Below are 19,661 nucleotides of genomic sequence, written 5' to 3'. Positions count from 1 at the left end.
AGAGGGCGTGCGTGTTTGAGACGGATCTCATCGAGATCAGGCCCGCCAAAGGCGTGCCTATCCACCTATTAAACACTACGCACTTGCCCACGGCGGAGGATTTATTTTAGGACCCGGGTCGCAAGGCTGTGTCTTGAAGGCACACCAGGGCCGCGGTTGGTAGAAAACAATGGACAAAAGCGACTAGCATTGCTGACGCCCTGGCTTCTGCCAAAACCTTGCTCCTCTTACGTACACAAATACACCGTAGTCTGAGCAAATAGAAGCTAGCCAGGTAGGTACCGGGCTCTTTCTGGAAGATACGGCAGTGCGCGGCACCGCAATAACCCGGCGCTTCGGAAATGGAGTTCCATGTCTGTTGTAGCTCCAAGAGAGTGCCCTCCGCAATGCTGGGAATTGTGCCTTAGCCGCTGTGCGCTAGCAAATTACAGTGGGGATTCGCCCAAATCCATGCCGAGCAGGCCTGTCCCGCGGGGAATCTCTCAATGGACGTCCCAGTAAAAATGGGCTCGACAGCGCCGGAAAGTCGGGGACATCGGCTCGCGGCGGGATTGACCCGTCAACATGGTGCTCTCTCGTCTCTTTCTTTCTTCCTTTCACACCCACAGCCATTGGCTCGGACCTTACTTTCAACTACCGACATGCCATTACCAGTCTTCTTGCCAGCTTTGCTTTCAGGATGAGCTTTATGGCTAGATGAGGCTTCCGCGCTGCCAAAATCTACTCCCAACTGCTGGATGACTGAGACGAATAGCTGCCGCAGCTTGCTCCGAGCTGGCGCCTTCTCATGAGACCACCACTCGCACCCTGCCTCCGCCGAGCGACACGCCTGAGCTCCGGAAGCTCTGCGCGGCCCGCCGGCACAGGCAGTCTACACATATCATGTCTTCCTAACGCTTTGCGATACATGTCGCGCCACTATGCCACGCCAGCGACAGCCACCCGGCCCAAGACGGCCCTCTTCTTCCCAGGTACGTCATTCGTACGATCTCACCCCTAGCAGGCGCGCGGGCGCGGAGAATGAAGCAGCTCGGTTCCACCAACCCATCGTCGCTGACACGCCCTCGCAGGCCAAGGAGTACAGAAAGTCGGCATGCTCACACCATGGCTCGAGGCCTTCCCCCGCACCGCGACGCCCTTTGTGCAGGAACTCGACGACCTGCTCGGGTACAAGCTCTCCGACATCATCCAGGAAGGCCCCAGCACCCGCCTGACCGCCACCCCCAACGCCCAGCCCGCCATCATGGCCACCTCGATCCTCATCCTCCGCATCCTCGACAAGGAGTTTGGCTTCCGCCCGCACGAGCGCGTCGACGTCACGCTCGGGCACTCGCTCGGCGAGTTCGCCGCACTCGTGGCCGGCGGCTACATCGCCTTCGAGGACAGCCTGTACATGGTGCGCCGGCGGGCCGAGGTCATGGCCGAGGCGACGCAGCGCGCGCGGCAGGAGTACGGCGGCGAGTACGGCATGGTGGCCATCGTCACGGAGCCGGACCACCTGCCGCGCCTCATCGGCGCCATCGACGAGTTCCTCGGCCACGGCGCCAACAGCGCCGGGAACAAGGCCGAGAGCGCGCAGGACGTGCCCCCCATCGAGCAGGTGCTCATCGCCAACGTCAACAGCAAGAACCAGATCGTCCTCAGCGGCAACATCGACCGCATCAAGACGCTCGTCGCGCACGTCCGGCAGTTCCTCGGCCACGACCCCCGGGCCGTCCGCCTCAAGAGCGACAGCCCCTTCCACAGCCCTATCATGAGGCCGGCGGTGGCGACCATGCGGCAGTTGCTCGCCGGCCAGAGCCGGGTGCCTGGTCGGCAACATATCGTACAGTTTCCCGGGCAGCTACCCTGCGTGAGCAATGTATCTGCACGGCCATTCCAGAGCAAAGCGGATCTAGAGGATCTGCTATCGCGGCAGTGTCTGGAGACGGTGAGATGGTGGGACAGTATCAAGTACTTGGATCAACAAGTCAAGGTCAGGAGGTGGATCGGTTTGGGGCCCGGAAAGGTCGGACGGAACCTTGTAGGCAAAGAGGTCGGAATGCGCGGCAAGGACCTGGTCAAGGGCGGTGGCGTGTGGGCCATCACGGACCCGGTTGAGATCGAGGAGGTGTTGAAAGGGTTGGAGGAGACGGAGAACTTCAATGACGATGAAGAGTTCGAGGAGTCGGAGGAGCCTGTCCCTGTCACGAAAAGCGCGCGCAAAGTAGGCCGGGATGGCTCTCAGCAGTCACGTCTGGACTTTTGATTTGGAGGATAATACCAAACGGACTCTAAAATGGTAGCGTGTGTCTGGTTACATGTTGTATGGATTACAAGCGAATTCAAGTATTTTTTCTACCCCCCTTCCCTGGGGCTTCGAATATGTCGCGCTTTCACAGATCCAAAATATCTACCCGCGCTTAAGGGCATGATGATCACCCAGACATGCATCACTACTGTGAAAGGTTCTTGATCGAGAGCGAGTGTATATATACGGAGATATATGTACATCGAAGTTAGGTACAAGAAAGGATAAGGGAACCAGAAGCTTTTTCCTTCACTTGTGGGCCACGTCCAATCTTGTGGATTGTTCGTTCAACAGCCAGCCGGCCCCTTGCTGCCAGTTCTCCTTCTTGTTCCCCTTCCAGCTGGGGAGGCTTGTCAGGAAGTGCTGGAAGCTCCGCTTAGAACGAGGGAACGGCGTTCTTGAGGAGCATCTCGAAGTAGGCCTGGTTCCAGGTACCGGCCTCGGGCGAGGGCTTGAAGGCGTCGTCCTTGCCGCAGAAGCTGTCGTAGCGGGTGGCGCTCGTGTCGCTGGTGCCATCGGACTCGCCGCCGGGCTTGCCCCAGACGAAGGCGTCGGCGAGCTCAAGGCCCGTGTCGGCCGTCGGGCGGACGCCGAAGCCGGCACCGTTGACGTTGCACCAGTCACCCCACTCCTTGCGCAGGCCCGTGACGCCGTTGCGGCCCGTGTCGACGATGGCGTGGTTGGGCATGCCGGCCGACTTGAGCGCGGCGCCAAACTTCTCGACGTACGTCTTCTCGTTCTGGCAGCTGTTGTACTTGGCGTCGGACGCCGTGGAGAACTCACCGGGGCTCTCGTCCCACGAGTTCCAGCCGGCGATGTTGGTCGCGAAGCCGCGCACCTGGCTGGGGCTGCCGGCGTTCTTGTACACCTTGGCGAGCTCCTGCGCGCCCGGCTTGAGGTTGGCGTCCCAGCCGAGCCAGCCGCCGTGGCCGGCGTCGACGTACATGACGACGTTGGGCAGGTTGAGCTGCTTGAAGGCGTAGGCAACGCCGTCGCGGTAGCCGGCGGCCGAGTCCTTGCAGGTCTGCAGGTCCGCGTTGGTCACCAGGTTGGGGAGCGAGTCGGGCTCGATGATCAGGGCGAAGGCGGTGTTGGGGTGGGCCTTGAGCATCTTGACGATGGCTGTTTGGTTTTTCCTCTTGTCAGCTTTCTTTCCTTTCTTCCCTCCGTATCGAATGAGGCTTAGAAACGGGGTGTAGAGGAAATACTTACGGTCAATGTACTCAGACTTGTACTTGCTGATCTCGCCGACTTTCAGCTCACCGTTGGAGGCCTTGGCGGCGCAGTCACGGCCGGGAAGGTCGTAGACGACGAGACCCATGATGTGGTCGCAAGGAACATCGGCAATGTTCTTCTCAGCGCGGCCAATGTTCTCGATGGTGTCCCTAGCGACGAATGGTGGTCAACTTCTTGCCGATCCTTTTTCATCATACTTTTTCATCATAAGGGGGTAGCAAACTCACATCCACAGGAAGCTACCGACGTCACCAACCTTCTTGGCAGCAGCGGCCAGGCTGGAGTCGGATATCTGCTCCGCGGCGGCGTCGACCTCGGACCGGTAAAAGTCGTTGGGGTGCAGGGTGTACTTCTTGAAGACGTTGGTCTTGGCGTCGAGGGAAACGGCCGAGGAGCAGGCGCCGGCCTGGCGCGGCTGCTCCTTGGTGGTGGCAGAGGGCGCGGCCATGGCCGAGGCGGCGAGGGCCAGGAGGGCAGAGTGCGTGAACTTCATGGTGGGCTTCTGTGGTTGCAGGGAACCTCCTTGATGATACAAAAGAGCGAAGCTGAGGAGGGGGGAGAGAGGGCGAGAAGGATCGTGGTCCTCGGGGGGCGGAGGCCCAGGCCTTTATACCGAAGGAGGTTTTCGTTGCTGGTGGCGAGGGAGGGTACATAGTTTTGGGCCTCTCCCTCCACGTCTCGCGCGTTGCAATCGTACAATCACTCTATCGATAATCCACTTCCCAGGGGACTCTCCATTCGGTAATCAGGAACCCAGGGCCGTTATTCGCGAGACATCCTCGGCCAGCAGGCTCCGAACATCACCCTCGCCCGCCCACTGCGGAACGTATAAGCTGCGGGGGCAAGCCAGTGGCAGGTGCCGTGATTGGGGAGATGCTGTTCCTGAGAAGGCTGCTTCCCGACTTTTCCATATGGACATTTCATTTGCGATCAGTCTGTCGACCGGCGGCCCGACTCCGCGAGACATGCCCACAGGGTCCTCGATCTGGTCGAGTGTGGGGTAGGTAGTGCCAAGGAGGTCACGGGCGATTCGGGGAGGCAAAGCTCAGCATCACAACAATATGTGCTCTCTATATTCCCACATTATGCATGCGAGGGAGGACGTTTGCCTCCGGCCCTGGCCAGATCGAGGTTCGGTTACCCCTTGCAGAGAAGAGTGTGGGGAGAGAGTGGGAGGGACAAGCAAGGTCGTTCTCTCTAACTGATTCGAGAGAGCTTTGTCTCAGTGCGGAGATGATATGGGGTTGCAGGATAATTTGTCGTTTGGGGGTCTGTGTCAAAGCGAGAGGAGAGTGACACACAGCACAGCACACAGCCCTGCAAGCTTCCTACCAATGGCATGGGGCTCTCGAGACCCCGGATCCCAAGTTTGTGAGAGGAGGGAGTGGGCTGCGAATTGCCGAATTATGGGGCTACGAGAGCCGAAGCCATGCATTCCTTTATGGTGTTGATTCAAGGACAGCTTAGTTATGGCAAGAGCACGGCCTCCTGTGTAGCCTGAAATCTAGGCTCTGAACTACGGAACCCTCTCTATAGCTCTATTAGCTGTTGAAGAACATGGCCCATTGGAGACTCGGCTATGTCGCCTTTGTTAGCCAACAGCCAAGTTCACACACGTTCATGCGGCCGCTGCGGCCTGATAGCTGTGCTTAGCTGAAACTACCAAGGCGTTGTGACTTGGGTCAAATGGGGCTGCCCCATCTTCTCATAATATGCGGTTTATGATCCTTCATATAAGTTTAGCCGCCATACAATGACAGGATCGACAGCTGACGTCTGGGCGGTTGCCCATTTGCGGAGAGAGAGCCTATTTGCCAGGCCGTTTCGTTTGCGGCCGTGTCCCGGCTAAAGGCAAGGAGGTCGACGTCCAATGCCGGTTGCGATCGGCGGCAATTTCTAGGAAACTCTCGGCACTCGGAGCGAGCACTTTTACGGGTGGGACCCGAATAGGCATGTAATTCTTGATCAACACAGCAAATGGGATGGCTGCAACCGCCTCTTGATGGGGAACCAGTTGAGAGACGCGGGGTTGGAACGCGCTGGTCAGGCGTGCGGAGTCATGAGGACCCTTTACGCGTGGTCCCTACTTGCACAATGCGGTATTGGAGGCCCAGATGAGCCTCAATATTCACCTAGGATTAATTCATAGTATGTTGATTACCTCTCGGTAGTCATGATGTGGCTCCCTTGGCCCAGTGGCGGGAGCGTACATGCCCAGCCCTTGGAGAGACTCGGCGCTTGTCCGAAACCCAAGGGAGGTGATGATGGAAACGGGGCCGATCAAGAGATTCCAAGACAAATCTATACACAATGATATTCGTTCCGGTTCCTTGGGTGACATGCTGGTTCGTTGGCTTAAAGATCCGGGTGCTCGGCGCCGCTGACCACATGCTCGGCCATGGAAGACCGGGACGAAGAGCCACTATGGATGTAGGGTAGTAGCAATCAAGGACTTGTGTCCCAAACCTACGTCGTGCCATAACCAATTTCCGTAAGAAATGAGACCTTGAAGGGGAATCGATTTCATAGGTCCCTACAGGACCAAGATTTCCGGCCATCAGATCCTATTTCATCACAGTTGTGAGAGGCCTTTTGAGGAACTAGAACTCTTTCAGAAACCTTGACATCCGCACGCAGTTGGAGCAACTCTTCAAGAACAACCACCTGGTCCTTTTATTGATAGGAAAGAATAGAGGCGACTTGATAGTCTAGAAAATAGCAGTCTCATTCCAAAACACCAATGGTAATGCGATGCTCCACTTCATAAAGCCCTGGTTCCCGTCATTCTGTTGTGTACAGTATGTTCTGGTTGAGACTCATTGGCCGGCAACACTCTCTAGAGTTTCGATAGGTATAAGAAGGCGGATCTCCAGATGGTCCAAGACTTTATAGTACGGAAACCGCCGGTCTCCAACCCCGTCTAACTTTCTCAAGAGCCTCATGTGTGCGAACCGAAGCACATCCTTCGCGCTCATCACACACGACATATAAACCAGTGCCATCCGCCATGGGTATTGTAGGCCACTTGTGACCCCCGCCATCGGACTCGGCGGCGCAAGTCCGACATTTCCATTCACGTTGTGGAGCTACCCTTTCATTCACAACCACAGCGCTCCTGGTATCCGCAATGAACAAAGTCTTAGCAGAAGCAAAGCAGCGCATAAGACGCGGTAGCGGCTCTTGCCGGCAGCTATCGTGACAGTTGTCCGCTTCGCACGCACAGCTCATCCAGGAAGAGCCATAATACCCATCGGTCGTCACTCCCCATGATCTCTCGGTCAGTGCTGTGGCCGGAACCGCGATTTTGCGCATGTCCTTTATGCCAGACGGCACCCGATGGCGTTTTATCTCGGAGATGGTGCACGCATCATCCCACGGCGCCTCGAAGAGGAAGACGTCATGGTATCCGTTGAAGCGTAAGTCGCCGTACAGATACACTTCGGCGTTCAAAGAGCCCTCCTGCCGCAGCCAAGGCTTCACCTGATAGTGCTTGTTGAGGTAGCGGAAAGATAGTCTGTGAGGCAGTAGTGACTCTGCGACCTGTCTCGACTCGACGCAGGTAGCGAGGGCTGTACGGGCCGAGAGAGGAGGCCTGGTTGGAGGTTTCTCCCACTTCCAAGGGGAGGCGACGTCATCCAGTTTCGCTTCATCTACAGGGGTCTGATCATGCTGTGAGGGGTGCAGGTTGCCATACATGGGGTGTGGAAAGGTGGGACACGGTGAAGACGATGAGTAGCGTCAGCAAGATAGATGATCCAGATGAGTTGACGTAACTCAAAAGGCAGCTTGGAGAAGAAGACAAAGCTTTGTCGTTGGGGCCTATGTTTTTCGGCTTGTCGTCCTGGAAGCGTGGTTGACATAGTGCGGACTCAAGGCCGTGCGGTTTCTTTGAAGATTGCGTCCGAGTGCCCTCCGGTGTATAGACGTAGGGCTGAAATAACCTGAGCCTGGAGAGATGATATTGAAGAGACGCGATATGATATGAATGTACCCTGAATTTTGGATATTGCGGCGGAGAAATGAGATGCATAGCGTGTGGGCTGCTAGTTGTCACGAAGGATTCAGCAGGATTCAAAAGGATTCCTCTGGCACCCTTCTGCATAACTAGTCCATTTCTCTCAACTTATCTAAATAACTGTGGGGTCAGTAGTGAATATTAAGACTCTATCAAACTTAATCCCAAGGTCTATTTCGTACCATGCTACTGTATATGCTACCTCGGTACTTGTATGATGTTTATCTGGATCAATATTCCGGCCATGTATCTATCTCATCTCGATTCTCTTGTCAGGATGCGCTTCCTATTTTGTCAAGTACTGATCCCGGCCTTTCACAAGCCCACTTCGCACCTCATCTTCCAATTTTGTAATGTTGGATGCAAGCGCACCAGATCCAAGCGGCCTGCGCTGTAGCATCATGAAAGTCTCGGATTATTCAATCTGTGTTGTGGTAGTCTGGGAGCCCGGTTCATATCTGCCCTGTCTTCTCTAGGCCAAGCTTGGCCGCAAACTCCACCGCGTCTGACATTTCCCCGGGCTTCGAAAGGAACGGGGAATGAGAAGACTTGATGTGAACGCTCTTCACATCAGGGCCCAGTGCCGCCTCGGACAGCATCTTCTGCAACTCCGGTGGAACGGACTTGTCCTCGTCACAGTAGACGACCATGCACTCGACGCCATCCTTCCAGGGCTCGTATTTGGCGAGACCGGCATGGCAAGGACCAGACTGGTGTTTCAAGGCGGCAACGGCCTTTTGCTGAGCTTTGGGCTCCAGGTCATGGTAGAATAGCTCAATCGGAGTGTCTACGTAGACATACTCGCCCTATCATCTCTAGATGTCAACGAAATATCTCGACGAGGCCATGACATGCCACAGCAATGACACGTAACTTACCTCACGCCTCATCCATGGAGGGTCCTGCTCGCCCATCAACTTGTAGATGCTCATACCCAGTGTGAGCACACAACCCGAGAGGTAGATGACAGTGATCACACCCCCGGACTTCCCTTCCTGTGCTCGAGACTTATAGCCCAGCCCCTCGATGGCATTGGAGGCGACGACTGAACCGTAAGAATGAGCGACAATCACGACTGATTTGCCTTGGCCAACAAGGCGCTGAATCAATTCCCGCACAGCCGCCGAGTCGTCATCAGCGGTCTTTGTAGGCGGCTCGGCACCAACGGAGGGGTAGTCGATGGTTTCGACCGGGTAGCCCCGGGACTCGAGCACATGGCGAGTCGGGTCGAAGCACCCGGAGGTGTGCCAAGCTCCCTGTGCGAAGACGATGGTCGGGTTAGCAGGAGGCATGTTGTGTTGAGATGATGTCGATAGCAGTCGCGTGGTTATGGCGATGTAGGAAACGGAATTGTAGCGGTTATATACGTGTCGGATGTGCATGCTTAGAAGAACAAGAAGGATCGTGGGGCTAATAGTCCGTAGGATAATTAGACGCGATGGTCCATCTCCTCGTAGTGCTGATGGTGTGGACAAACAATGGCACGGGATAGGGTGGGATGCTCGACCTCGATTAGCAAGCATTACATGATTTGTTTTGTGTCTGGTACTGATAGGGTTGCTGACCCGAGGTGGAATCCGAGAACAGTTCCAGTCAGGTTGTTATGCTTGACCTGTCGTATGCGATCGCCTTCAGACTTATTACAGGGAGAATAGCTCAACTACCTATCCCTACAGAGGCCGCAGAAACACCTATTACCCATGTACGTAGTTATTTCATGTCAAAATACCTCTGTATTTGCAAGGTCTTTATGTGATCAATATTGGAGGTATTCCTACGCGGCAGCCTCGGATGTTGCACCTCTGCTCTATCATACAACTGTCCTCTCCGAAGTTATGAGTAGTTTCATCCGCGGCCAGCATAGCAGCTGCAACAACTTGGGCTCGTTCGCCCAGACCTTCTCCAGATGCTCGCATACCGCCAGGCCTTCCGTCCATGCGTGTTTCCACAACCACCATATGGACCGGTCACACACTTTAGCGTAAAAATACAATAACAGGAGCATAGCCTTGTCATCCCTTTTGAACAGCAGCTCCCCGAACCGCCCGCCCAGAACCCACACGAGAGAGGTCTGGGACATGTTGCGCCTGCCGTCGATATCCTGCTGGAAGAGGTCGGCCAGTCCAGCTACTACTGGATAATAAGGACTGTCTGTAGGCGTGCCATCGAGCCCGAATACTTCGCAAAGGCCAGTCGGCAAACTCCTAGGGTCGAAGGGTCTCGACGCCACCTCGCGCATGTGGGTGATGACCTTGGTCATCTCCAGGGCTGATTCGCGGAAGGGACCGCCCTCCCGCGCCGGGTCCGTCATGTCGAACACCACCTGCTTGCCTGTACATATCTTCATCCATGCGAGATCCATGACTGATGTGGGCCGCAGAGGCCATGCCTGGGACGGAGTCTGCGCATCGGTAGATGCGACCGAGCCCAATGTGATGAGGGCCGACGCCATCCAAAGAGCGTCCCTTTCTGAGGGGACCAGAGGCTTGGATAACCTGTCATTTAATAGTACAAGTGCTCTGTGCCAGTGGTAGGTGTCTCTTGCGGTCTTGGCCATGGGCGTTTCGCTTGTCAGGATTTCATGAAATCGAGAGTAGGCCAAGACTGCATGCATGACGACCGAGTTCTAGTGTGAGGATTGGTTAGTCATCTCCAGGACAGGCAGACTAAGAATGCGAAGAAATAATGTTAACGCACAGAGAAGGCAAGAGGAAGCGTTTGGTCTGCATATTCTTGGCTAGTCTCGCACGAGCCGAGGGTCCTGACCGTGCGGTACTGGAACTTCTCGAGGAGCTCCATGTCCACCGGGGCCAGCTGGAAGACCTCGGACGGCCGAGTTGACGCGACCAAAGGCAGCGGGGCCGGTGGTGACCGTGGAGGGGACGGGGACGGGGACGGCAGTGACCCAACCGAGAAGCACATGCCTGCGTACAAGGTCTCAGCTGTGACCTTGGCTCCGTACACGCAGCGGACACCCAGCATACTGCAACCGGAGCAACATGGCCGCGCTTCATCGCACTATTCGGGGTTAGGACTGACAGTCCTGAATGGGCGAGTCTAAATCGACCTACCTTGACGCTCCTCAGTTTACAGTTGGCACATCCGAGCCGAGACTTGTGGTGGGCTCGGCGCTTCCTCTGGGCGGGCTTGGTCTCGAGGCGCTTGCCATTGGACGCCATGGCGCCGCTGGTGATGGTGGCGCGGCTGCTCCTCGCTTGGGTCCGCATACGAGTGACTTTATTTCCTTGTCTGGTATCGCTTTTTCCGGCAGAGATGGATGATCGCAAAGAGTGTCTGATGGGCGAAGACGCAATCTCACGTCTCCCGGGGCTCGCGAAGTGTAAAATCCGGAGGGCAGGCCGGTTGGAAGGCGCAAGTGGTACCTATGCTTGCTTATCCTGGAACTAAGCCTATTTCGTATACGATGGAGTCGGTGGAGCCCCAGCATTCCCGGAGACTTGCTGGCCGCTAGTCCTATTTCGTATTCTAGACTTCTCATGTTCACAGCTTCAACCTCATTCCACTCGTACGAAGGACCGACTTACGTTGCGAGCCGCTGATATCAGGGAGTCATGCATCACCGAGTAGTCAACTCGGATGTCCGAGGACGGGGTTTTGGTAGAACGCGTGCTACCGAGAACAGACAGGACAGAAATCGTATATAATCATGCTGCTTCCCTCTGCACTCGCCAGCAAGAAGAGCATAAACATCAAACAGCAATACAAAGACTTCACTTCTGCCTAACTTTCAATCACACAATATGGCTGGCCTACCAGAGAAGATGCGTGCCCTCGTTGCGACAGCGCCCGGCACCGGCTCCGTGGAGGAGATCCCCATGCCCGCCGTGCAGTACGGCTCCGCCCTCGTCAAGCTCGACGCATCGCTCATCCACAACGCCGCCAAGCAGGCCTTTGACGCCGCAAATCCCTTCTTCAAGATGCCGTACCCCGTCGTCCCCGGTGCCCACGGCATAGGCCGCGTCGTCGCCGCCGGCCCCGACGCCGTCCTCATCAAGGAGGGCCAGCTCGTCCTGGTGGCCTCCTTCACGCGGGCCCGCGACGACCCCAACGTCCAGAACCTCTGGGGCGTCTCGCCCTTGTTCACGCCCCAGACCATCAAGCTCTACACCTCGCTCATTCGCAACGGAGTTTACGCCGAGTACGTGCTGTCGCCGCTCGAGAACCTCTACGTCGTGGACGAGGCTCGGTTCCTGGGCGACCCTGCTCAGGGCGGGCTGGGCCTGAGCATTCCCGACCTCCTCCACCTGCACATCGACGCGGTCGTCTACGGAGGCCTCAGGAGCATCGACCTGAAGGCCGGAGAGCGCATCATCATCACGCCGGGTTCCGGGTTCTTCAGCATGGCTGCCGTCACCGTGGCCCTCGCCATGGGCGCCGACGTCGTCGCCACCAGCCGCAACGCCGACTTCCTGGCCGCCCTCAAGAAGCTTCACCCGCGGGTGGACACCGTGCAGACGACGGGCGATGTAGCCGCCGACAGCAAGGCTCTGGCGGCCTTTGGCCCTGTCGAGGCCGTCCTGGACATGTCTCCGCCCTGGGCAACGGGGTCGAAAGTCCTCACGTCAGCCGCATCGACGCTTCGGCAGTATGGACGGGTTTGCCTGCTCGGCGGCCGCATGGATGAGTCTATCCCTATTCCCCACGGCGAGATTCTTCTGAAGAGTCTCCGTATTCAGGGGCAGTTCATGTATCAGCGGGACGATCATTTCCGCATTATCAGGCTTGCAGAGTCGGGGCTTTTGAAATTGGGCAGGGCAGGCGGTTACCAACTCGCTGGCAGCTTTGGACTAGATCAGTTCCAGGAAGCTTACGAGAAGTCGACGAAAGGGTCCAGCTGGGATATATTCTATTTCAAATTCTAGAGGAGCCGTCTCGCATCCGAATATACGAAATCACTGTCTTCAAATATTTGCTGATCAACACGGAGAACAAATTAATCTATGCTGTGCAAGACTCTATCGTCTGTTCCTAACATGTTAAACTTCGACCGGATCATGGTTGTTCGCGTCAACTTCTTTCGACTTCCACTCTTAATTAATGTTGCTGGAGCAGCACTCATGTGAGAGCTCTAGTATGACTCTTGCTATCCTAGTGGCCTGTCCCGTTTGTGAAGGTGGGAGGGGCTATAAAACGAAAACATGAGAATAGATTCAGGTTCCAGGGCAAGAGTGCCCTCAACAGCCGAGATTTCCCGGCATGTCCCCCGTCCCGGTGAATAGAAGTTGTAAGAAAGTATACTAATCTTGGCTCTGCAGTGGAAAGACCTTATGTCTCACGTGCAGCGAGAAGTGAGGAAACTATATAGGCACTATCCTTTTGGATTGCATGGCTGAGATTTAGCTTCTGGGATTTCGCATCTTTCTTCCAACCCCACTCGGTGAAAGTCGGGCGAGGCGGCGATGGAGATTTCGATAAAGGCCAAGGTACAGATGGCAGTACAGGCTGCCTAGATAGTCGGGGCAACGCCACGTGCACTCGTAAATGATGCCAATATTCCGGTCATGTCTAGCATTAGCGAGGCATCAATTGCAAATGCCAGACTGATCTGTTCGAGATAATGCTCCCTATTTCCCAACTTGCGCCATTGAACGGCTAATGCTCCCGCAGCATCTGATGCTGAATACTGAGGCTGGAGAGGCTTCCGTTCTTCAAGAATATCTACCGTGATTGGCTCTTTCTCAGTCCCTATGAGTTGTCCCCACTGCACGCGGTTAAGACTTGATGCAGCCCCTATGAGGCCTGCAGCGAAGAGATCGTCCGTCACCCTCTGCATCATTCCAGGTAGCCAAGTCATGTCCGGATCATTACTGGCTTGTATGATGATGTTAGCATTTTTGCTCGAGCTCTTATAGCTTGATTGTGTAATCGACTCAAGGTGCTCGTTTGCGTTGGTCTTCTGGGTGGTTGCTCTCATCCGCTCGAGGCGTGGTGCTATTACAAGACCAAGTTGAAGGAGTATCTGAGACGCTTGTAGAGATGCACGTTTGAAATCCAGACGGCCATCGTCAGACCTTTCAAGACGGAATGGCTCCGGTGTATATCTGCTGGAAGTCGACGTCTTGTTGTTCTTGATCAGGCTACTAGGACATCTAGGTGTACACGGGCTGCTCACGGCCTCAGGCCTCTAGCCCCTCAGGAGGCACCCCGAGCGCTTTCCTGAGTTTCCCTGAGCCTCATCGAGCTCTCCGATCTCGCAGGACCCACTATGCATATCCGTTGTAGGCGTTTATTGGTGTATATGAAGCTATAACACCTATGCACAAGTATCGAAAAGTTTTGTCCAAGCTTCTGTTAGTATTAGATTGTTTTGTTACTCTTCCCTTTCACCTAGGACTGTCAAGAATAAGGAGAGAAACCCAAATATGAATATTAAACTTTAAAGGGTTTAGGGGGACTTGAATCAAGCGAAAGCAAGTACCCCGATTTAATGTATTGGAAGACAGAAGCAAAGACACAGACTTGAGTACACCAGAACAACCCTATAATATGGAATACAGATCTATGCACCGAGGTGATTGGAGTGATTACGGCCTCGATCACTCACTGACTCACTTCCTCGGTCCCAAAGCCATTCACCGCCATGTCTGGTTTTGGCATTGTTTTCGCAGCCTCCGCAGCCCGGACAAACCTCCCCAAAGCCATCAGCGGAAAGTAATGCCGGTACAGCGTATACCCGATGTAAAAGAAGTTAGGAAACCCAGTCCCCGTGTACAGCCTCTCGGGCCACGACGCCGACCCTTCCCCAAGCACGTCCGTCTGCGTGCCCACCAGGTGCGCCACGCCCGCCAGCACCGCCTCGTCATCGACCGTGCATGTCGCCAGCAGGCCCATCAGTGCCCACGCCGTCTGCGAGGGCGTTGAGGGCGCCGGCGCTGACCACGAAGGATCCCGGTACGTCTGCAGAGCCTCGCCCCACCCACCGTCGGGATTCTGCGCCTGCTTGATCCAGCGCGCGCCCGCGGCCGCCATTGCACGGCTCATCCTGCCCTCGTCGGTGTCACCGTTGGCAAAGTACGCGAGCCCGCAGAGCACGTTGCTCGTGCCGTATAGGTAGTTGACGCCCCAGCGGCCGTACCACGCGCCCGTCGGCTCCTGCGTCTCGATGAGGTACACGATCGCGCGGGCCGACGCCCGCTCCATGTGCTCGATGAGGGCGGGGTCCCTGACGCGCTGGCCGCCGCGCGATACGGTGTGCATCATGAGCCCAAAGACTTCGAGCATGTGGCCCGTGACGTCCGGGGTGGACGGGTCGCAGAGGCTGTTCATGTCACTGAAGGGGATGCGGTTGAGCCACAGGCGGTCGTTCTCCTTGTCGAAGGCCCCCCAGCCGCCGTCCGGGTTCTGCATTCCGCAAATCCACCACGCGGCCTTGACGACATCGTCGAGGCCTACGGCGCTAGGACTGTGCTTGATGAGGGTGATCAGCGCGGCCGCTGTGTTGTCAACATCCGGATACCACGTGTTGTAGTATTCGAAGCTCCAGCCAGCCGATATCAGGGTCGGGCTGTAGACGAGCCAGTCGCCGTGCTGCTCGTGGATCTGGCGCTCCCGTATCCAGCGAACTGCCTTTCGAAGGCGCACGTCTGATGGATCGAGACCGACGTCGCAGAGGCCGTGTACCATGAGCACAGTGTCCCACAGAGGCGATACGCAAGACTGCAATCGCTTGCCGCCTGTCTTGTCGCTCCAGGTAAAGCGCTCAATAGCTTCCATGCCAAGGATGATGGCCTTGTCAGTCATTTTGTAGCCTTCCAGAAGCAACGCCTGGACTCCAAAATGCATCGGTGGGATTATGCCGGCCCAGTCACCCGCCTTCTCCTGTCGCTCCAGAATCCACTTGATGCATTGCCGCCGCGCATACCCTCGCAAAGGATTTAGACGCAGACCGTCGAGCCAGTACAGGGCTGTGTCAAGTACGGTGAAGAAGTAGCTGAACAGGTCTGTGCCAAAGGGATCAAACAGTGAAGGCCCCAGTGGAGCCATCTTGTTGGTTGGGTCTAGCCAGAGTTCGTCTGCATACGTGTTGTTGGGGGATTTGCCATTCGGTAGTGCGTATATAGGCCGGTGATGGGCGATGATCAGTAAGGGGACCACCGTGGAGCGCGCCCACGACGCGAGCCGGTATATGTTGAGAGGCGCATACGAGGGCAAAAGGATTAGTTCGGCAGGGAGCTGAGGTATAGCTGCCCACGGGAAGAGTCCGAACTGGGCAAAGTAGATGCGCGTGAAGACGCGCACCTTGGCCACACCACCGCTATCTCGAATGAAGCTTCGTGCTCTCTGCATCTCTGGAGCATCTGTTGGCACGCCGAGGATCTTGAGCGCAACGTACGCCTCACAACTAGTTGAGACGTCTCCTGGGTAGTCTGGGGCAATGGTCCAAGAGCCGTCGGCCTGTTGCTCGTGGAGTAGATATTTCTTGTACTCGGCCGCATCAGGGATGTGTCCCTTCTCTAGGCCTAAGGACTGGTAAAAGAAGACCTGCTCGGCAGTCAGCGTGGCATTGGCCTTGAGTTCACCGTACCAGTGGCCGTCTGGCTTGATGATATCCCAGGCATATTGAGCCGCCTTGGCACAAGCCCTTTTCGCTTGGAAAGCGATCGCAGCTACAGTCTGTGTGGTCGACGACATCATGGCTTTGCCTACTGAATAGAGCCCGTGATTGCTTCGGTTCAGGGGAGCAGAGGTCAATGATCTGTAGCTTCTCCCCAAAATGCTGGGATATGTATAAGCGTCAGGCCACGGTATTTCTTGTGGGCTCTTGCTCAGCTCCAATGTCTAGTCGCTCCCGGACATAGGACTACCCGAAATAGTCACGTCGTCTTCCCTTGTTGTATTGATATGCAAATCGGACTACAAGTCACCATTCTTAATTGGCCAGCTGTATTCTTGTAGTAAGCTTTTAGAAACGCCAATAGGTGTGTTGTATACAGGGTTAGACCACGGATTCAGATCCTACAGGCGCCGTTCGAAGTAACCTAGAACGCAATAATAACCTTTTTCGTCTCGACAGGCATCTCAACGACTATCAAAAGGCCGAATTATCCCAGCAACATATTTCATCAACGCAGAATCTGACAAGGTCCTCCTGGAAACCCAACGAGATGCACCCGGGCCCGCGCTTATGCGAACGCGTGAACCTGACGGTGGACGTCTCGGGAGCGTATCTCTACCTCGCCTCGGGTCACGTCAGCTAAGTGGCGAGAGAACCCCCCCCCCCCCCTCCACCTCCTGCCTTGTTTAGAAGCTGCAGGGCGGCGGCGTCCGAGGCCAATGTAACAATGCTGGCTGACGCATGGTTGGATTTGGGCTGTAATCACAACTGTCATCACCACCTTTATGCCAGCGTTGCCTCCAGCCTTACCCACGCAACCCACCCCAAAAATCCTTCTAATGCATAGTTCGGCGCAAACAGAGGCATTGCACCTTGAAGCCTGATAGAGCGAGAGCGAAACCGAACAACGAGAGCGAGACCGTGAGAATATGTGGAATGCTTTATCCAAATGGCGTGATGCTTCCTATTGAACAGCAAGCGGGCGATCAACCCGCCTCTGATGTCTTGATGAGAACGGTTACGTGCCCTTTGTGGAAACTTACATGAACAAGTATACATGCTAGATAAGCCTTCCGCGGCCAGTGTTAGCATAGATCGGTCCCTTGCAGTTAGTAGGTTATGCCATACTCACTTGGTACTTGCAACGAGGTCTCCTTATTTAAGAACCCGGAAGGCTAAGCAGTGAGCATTTGAGACGCCCTGTACGCCGTACCAAGAGATTTTGTATAGGCCTGCAAGACTTTTGAGTCCCGAGTGAGTGGGCCTGCTGCTTAAGCTGCTGCTGCTTCTGGCATTGGAACTCCCAGATCACCAACATCGGACACTACAGCATCCGACGTACCGGGACCCTGCATCTTCCTACTCTTTATGAAACTACATGATTTACCCCTTTCGCGCTTGTGCCATTCACATATAACAAGCTGTACCTATCAATCAACACGAGAAAAGAGTGCATCAACAGAGAAGGCAACATGCAACCAGCCATAGCCCTTGCCCTTGGCACGGCTTTAGTTCACTTCGCCGCCGTCATCCTCATAGACCGTGTGCGCCGCTACCGGGCTCTCGCCGCCTTGTCCCGCAAACACAGGTGCGCCCCGGCCCAGAGGGAACTCCCATGGGACCTTCTGGGCCTGTACAAGGTCTGGAGCGCGGCCAAACACGTCATCGCGGGCGACTCGCTCAAGGATGCCGAGCGTCTATTCGCATCCTACGGCCAGACGTACGCCTCATGCATCCTCGGGCAGAGGGTCTTCTTCACGTGCCACCCGAGGAACATGCGGCAGGTGCTCGTATCGCGGTTCCAGGACTTTGACAGCTCCAAGGGCATCAGGGACCACCTCTTCAGGCCCATCACGGCGAGGGGGATATTCGCCCTCGACGGGGAGGACTGGAAGGCCGCGCGGGGCTTGTTCCGCGACCTGTTCTCCCACACGCGCACGCTGTTCGATATAGAGCTGCAGGAGCGCTGCTTCCAGAACCTACTTGTGCGGCTCGAGCACGAAGAGCGAACGAGCGGCAAAGCGATGGACCTGCAGCCACGATTCTTGGATTTGATGCTGGACCTGACGACCGCGTTTGCCATGGGCGAGTCGTCCGATGTGCTACGCCTGGACCAAAGCGCAGAAAAGAAGGAGTTCGTCGCAGCGCTGCTATACGTCAAGAAGACGATGGCGCGAGACGGGTTCTTGGGCCCGGTACACGTTTTCCTCAGCAAGAAGGAATTTCACCGATGTTGCGGTACAGTGCATCGCTTCGTGGAGCGGGTGATCCGGGAGCGGTTGGAGAGCAAAAGTCAGCTGGAGAAGAGCCAGAAATCAACGCCGGACGGCGGTGATGCCAGCGAACACAAGAATCACGGCTGCCTCCTCGACGGGCTCATGGAATCGTCAACCAACGTTCTTGAGCTGCGGGACGGTGTCGTCACGATCTTGATCGCGGGCATCGACTCTGTGGCCAGTCTACTGTCGACGACATTCTTCTTGATCGCGCGAGACCAGCGCGTCTTTGACAAGCTCCGCGAAAGCATCCTGACCTCGATCGGTCATGAACAGCCCACATACGAATCTCTTCGCAATCTTGGATATCTGCGACATGTTTTCAACGAGAGTAAGCCCAACAACCACACATCTGAACATCGCCCAGCATCAGCAATACAGAATGGCCGAGGATACTAACACAAACTTTCCACCCAGCAATGCGCGTGTACCCCCCAGTGCCCTTCAACGCCCGTACAGCCAACACCGACACCGTCCTGGCCGTGGGAGGCGGCCCCCACGGCGACGCGCCCGTTCTGGTCAAGAAAGGCGAGCGCGTGGTCTTCTCGTCGTGGGGCAGCCACCGCAGCCTGCAAAACTTTGGCGACGACGCCCATGAGTTCCGCCCGGAGCGCTGGGACAAACTGCAGGCGGAGACGCTAGGCTTCATTCCCTTCAACCAGGGGCCCCGAGCTTGCCCCGGACGTGAGTTGCAAACCCCGACGGCCAATTTGTGTGCATGGTGACATTTGCTGACGCGCGGAGGTGGGTGGGTTCAAACAGAGCATTACGCGCTGATGGAGGCATCTTACGCCACCGTCCGCCTGTTGCAGATCTTTTCGAGTGTCAAGCCCAGGGATGAGAAGGGATGGCGTGAGAACCTTGGACTGAATCTCTCCAACTTGAATGGCACCGTTGTCGAGCTGGTGCGCGACCCGGCGGCTCCTGCGGCGGGCTAGATAGAAGGAGGGCGACGTGTCTCGGTGGGTGAATGTAACACATCGCATTCTTTCGGAGGATCCGATCAGCCTGGAGGGGACTGGACGGACGGGAAACGGCTTACCTGCATACTCCGTAGACCGAACAATGCAATGGTTTGTTTCTATTATTTCCCAGAGGCTTAGATACGATAAGCTTTTTAGTAAGGCCTTCCCGTTATGTACAAGTGTTGCAGATCGTTGCATGGGAAGTGATCCCCGATCCAATCATTCAAATGCTATCTCCCTAAGCGCTTAGTGTGGCGCGCGTTATTCTCCGATCAGGGTGGCCAATCGGCTCGGACAGCCCTGC

At 55.9% G+C, this 19,661-nt stretch overlaps 7 protein-coding genes across 7 annotated transcripts; 3 read left to right on the top strand and 4 right to left on the bottom strand.

Moving 5' to 3' along the window:
* Window positions 1-1,093: 1,093 nt before the first annotated feature.
* E0L32_000168 (uncharacterized protein) lies at window positions 1,094-2,248 on the top strand (the record flags this gene model as incomplete). The annotated part of the gene is made up of 1 exon (XM_031135777.1): window positions 1,094-2,248. The coding sequence occupies one exon, from the start codon at window positions 1,094-1,096 to the stop codon at window positions 2,246-2,248; it is 1,155 nt and encodes a 384-aa protein (XP_030997545.1).
* Window positions 2,249-2,666: 418 nt separating this feature from the next.
* On the bottom strand, window positions 2,667-4,019 carry E0L32_000167 (uncharacterized protein; the record flags this gene model as incomplete). The annotated part of the gene is made up of 2 exons (XM_031135766.1): window positions 2,667-3,675; window positions 3,754-4,019. 2 exons carry the CDS (start codon window positions 4,017-4,019, stop codon window positions 2,667-2,669), a joined length of 1,275 nt encoding a protein of 424 aa, XP_030997544.1.
* A 2,393-nt stretch (window positions 4,020-6,412) lies between these two features.
* Window positions 6,413-7,222, bottom strand: E0L32_000166 (uncharacterized protein; the record flags this gene model as incomplete). Its single annotated transcript, XM_031135755.1, has 1 exon — window positions 6,413-7,222. The coding sequence occupies one exon, from the start codon at window positions 7,220-7,222 to the stop codon at window positions 6,413-6,415; it is 810 nt and encodes a 269-aa protein (XP_030997543.1).
* Window positions 7,223-7,993: 771 nt separating this feature from the next.
* On the bottom strand, window positions 7,994-10,720 carry E0L32_000165 (uncharacterized protein; the record flags this gene model as incomplete). The annotated part of the gene is made up of 5 exons (XM_031135744.1): window positions 7,994-8,347; window positions 8,420-8,951; window positions 9,602-10,167; window positions 10,239-10,559; window positions 10,613-10,720. 5 exons carry the CDS (start codon window positions 10,718-10,720, stop codon window positions 7,994-7,996), a joined length of 1,881 nt encoding a protein of 626 aa, XP_030997542.1.
* Window positions 10,721-11,302: 582 nt separating this feature from the next.
* Window positions 11,303-12,424, top strand: E0L32_000164 (uncharacterized protein; the record flags this gene model as incomplete). Its single annotated transcript, XM_031135733.1, has 1 exon — window positions 11,303-12,424. One exon carries the CDS (start codon window positions 11,303-11,305, stop codon window positions 12,422-12,424), a length of 1,122 nt encoding a protein of 373 aa, XP_030997541.1.
* Window positions 12,425-14,102: 1,678 nt separating this feature from the next.
* On the bottom strand, window positions 14,103-16,193 carry E0L32_000163 (uncharacterized protein; the record flags this gene model as incomplete). The annotated part of the gene is made up of 1 exon (XM_031135722.1): window positions 14,103-16,193. The coding sequence occupies one exon, from the start codon at window positions 16,191-16,193 to the stop codon at window positions 14,103-14,105; it is 2,091 nt and encodes a 696-aa protein (XP_030997540.1).
* A 1,395-nt stretch (window positions 16,194-17,588) lies between these two features.
* On the top strand, window positions 17,589-19,330 carry E0L32_000162 (uncharacterized protein; the record flags this gene model as incomplete). The annotated part of the gene is made up of 3 exons (XM_031135711.1): window positions 17,589-18,723; window positions 18,810-19,076; window positions 19,137-19,330. The coding sequence occupies 3 exons, from the start codon at window positions 17,589-17,591 to the stop codon at window positions 19,328-19,330; spliced, it is 1,596 nt and encodes a 531-aa protein (XP_030997539.1).
* Window positions 19,331-19,661: the final 331 nt, after the last annotated feature.

This window comes from Thyridium curvatum (assembly GCF_004353045.1).
Source record: "Thyridium curvatum strain D216 chromosome Unknown NODE_1_length_1224711_cov_81.814160, whole genome shotgun sequence".
In the NCBI taxonomy this organism is placed as follows: Eukaryota; Fungi; Ascomycota; class Sordariomycetes; order Thyridiales; family Thyridiaceae; genus Thyridium; species Thyridium curvatum.
Note: the sequence above shows the minus strand (reverse complement) of the source record. Positions and strands in the feature narration are given on the sequence as shown.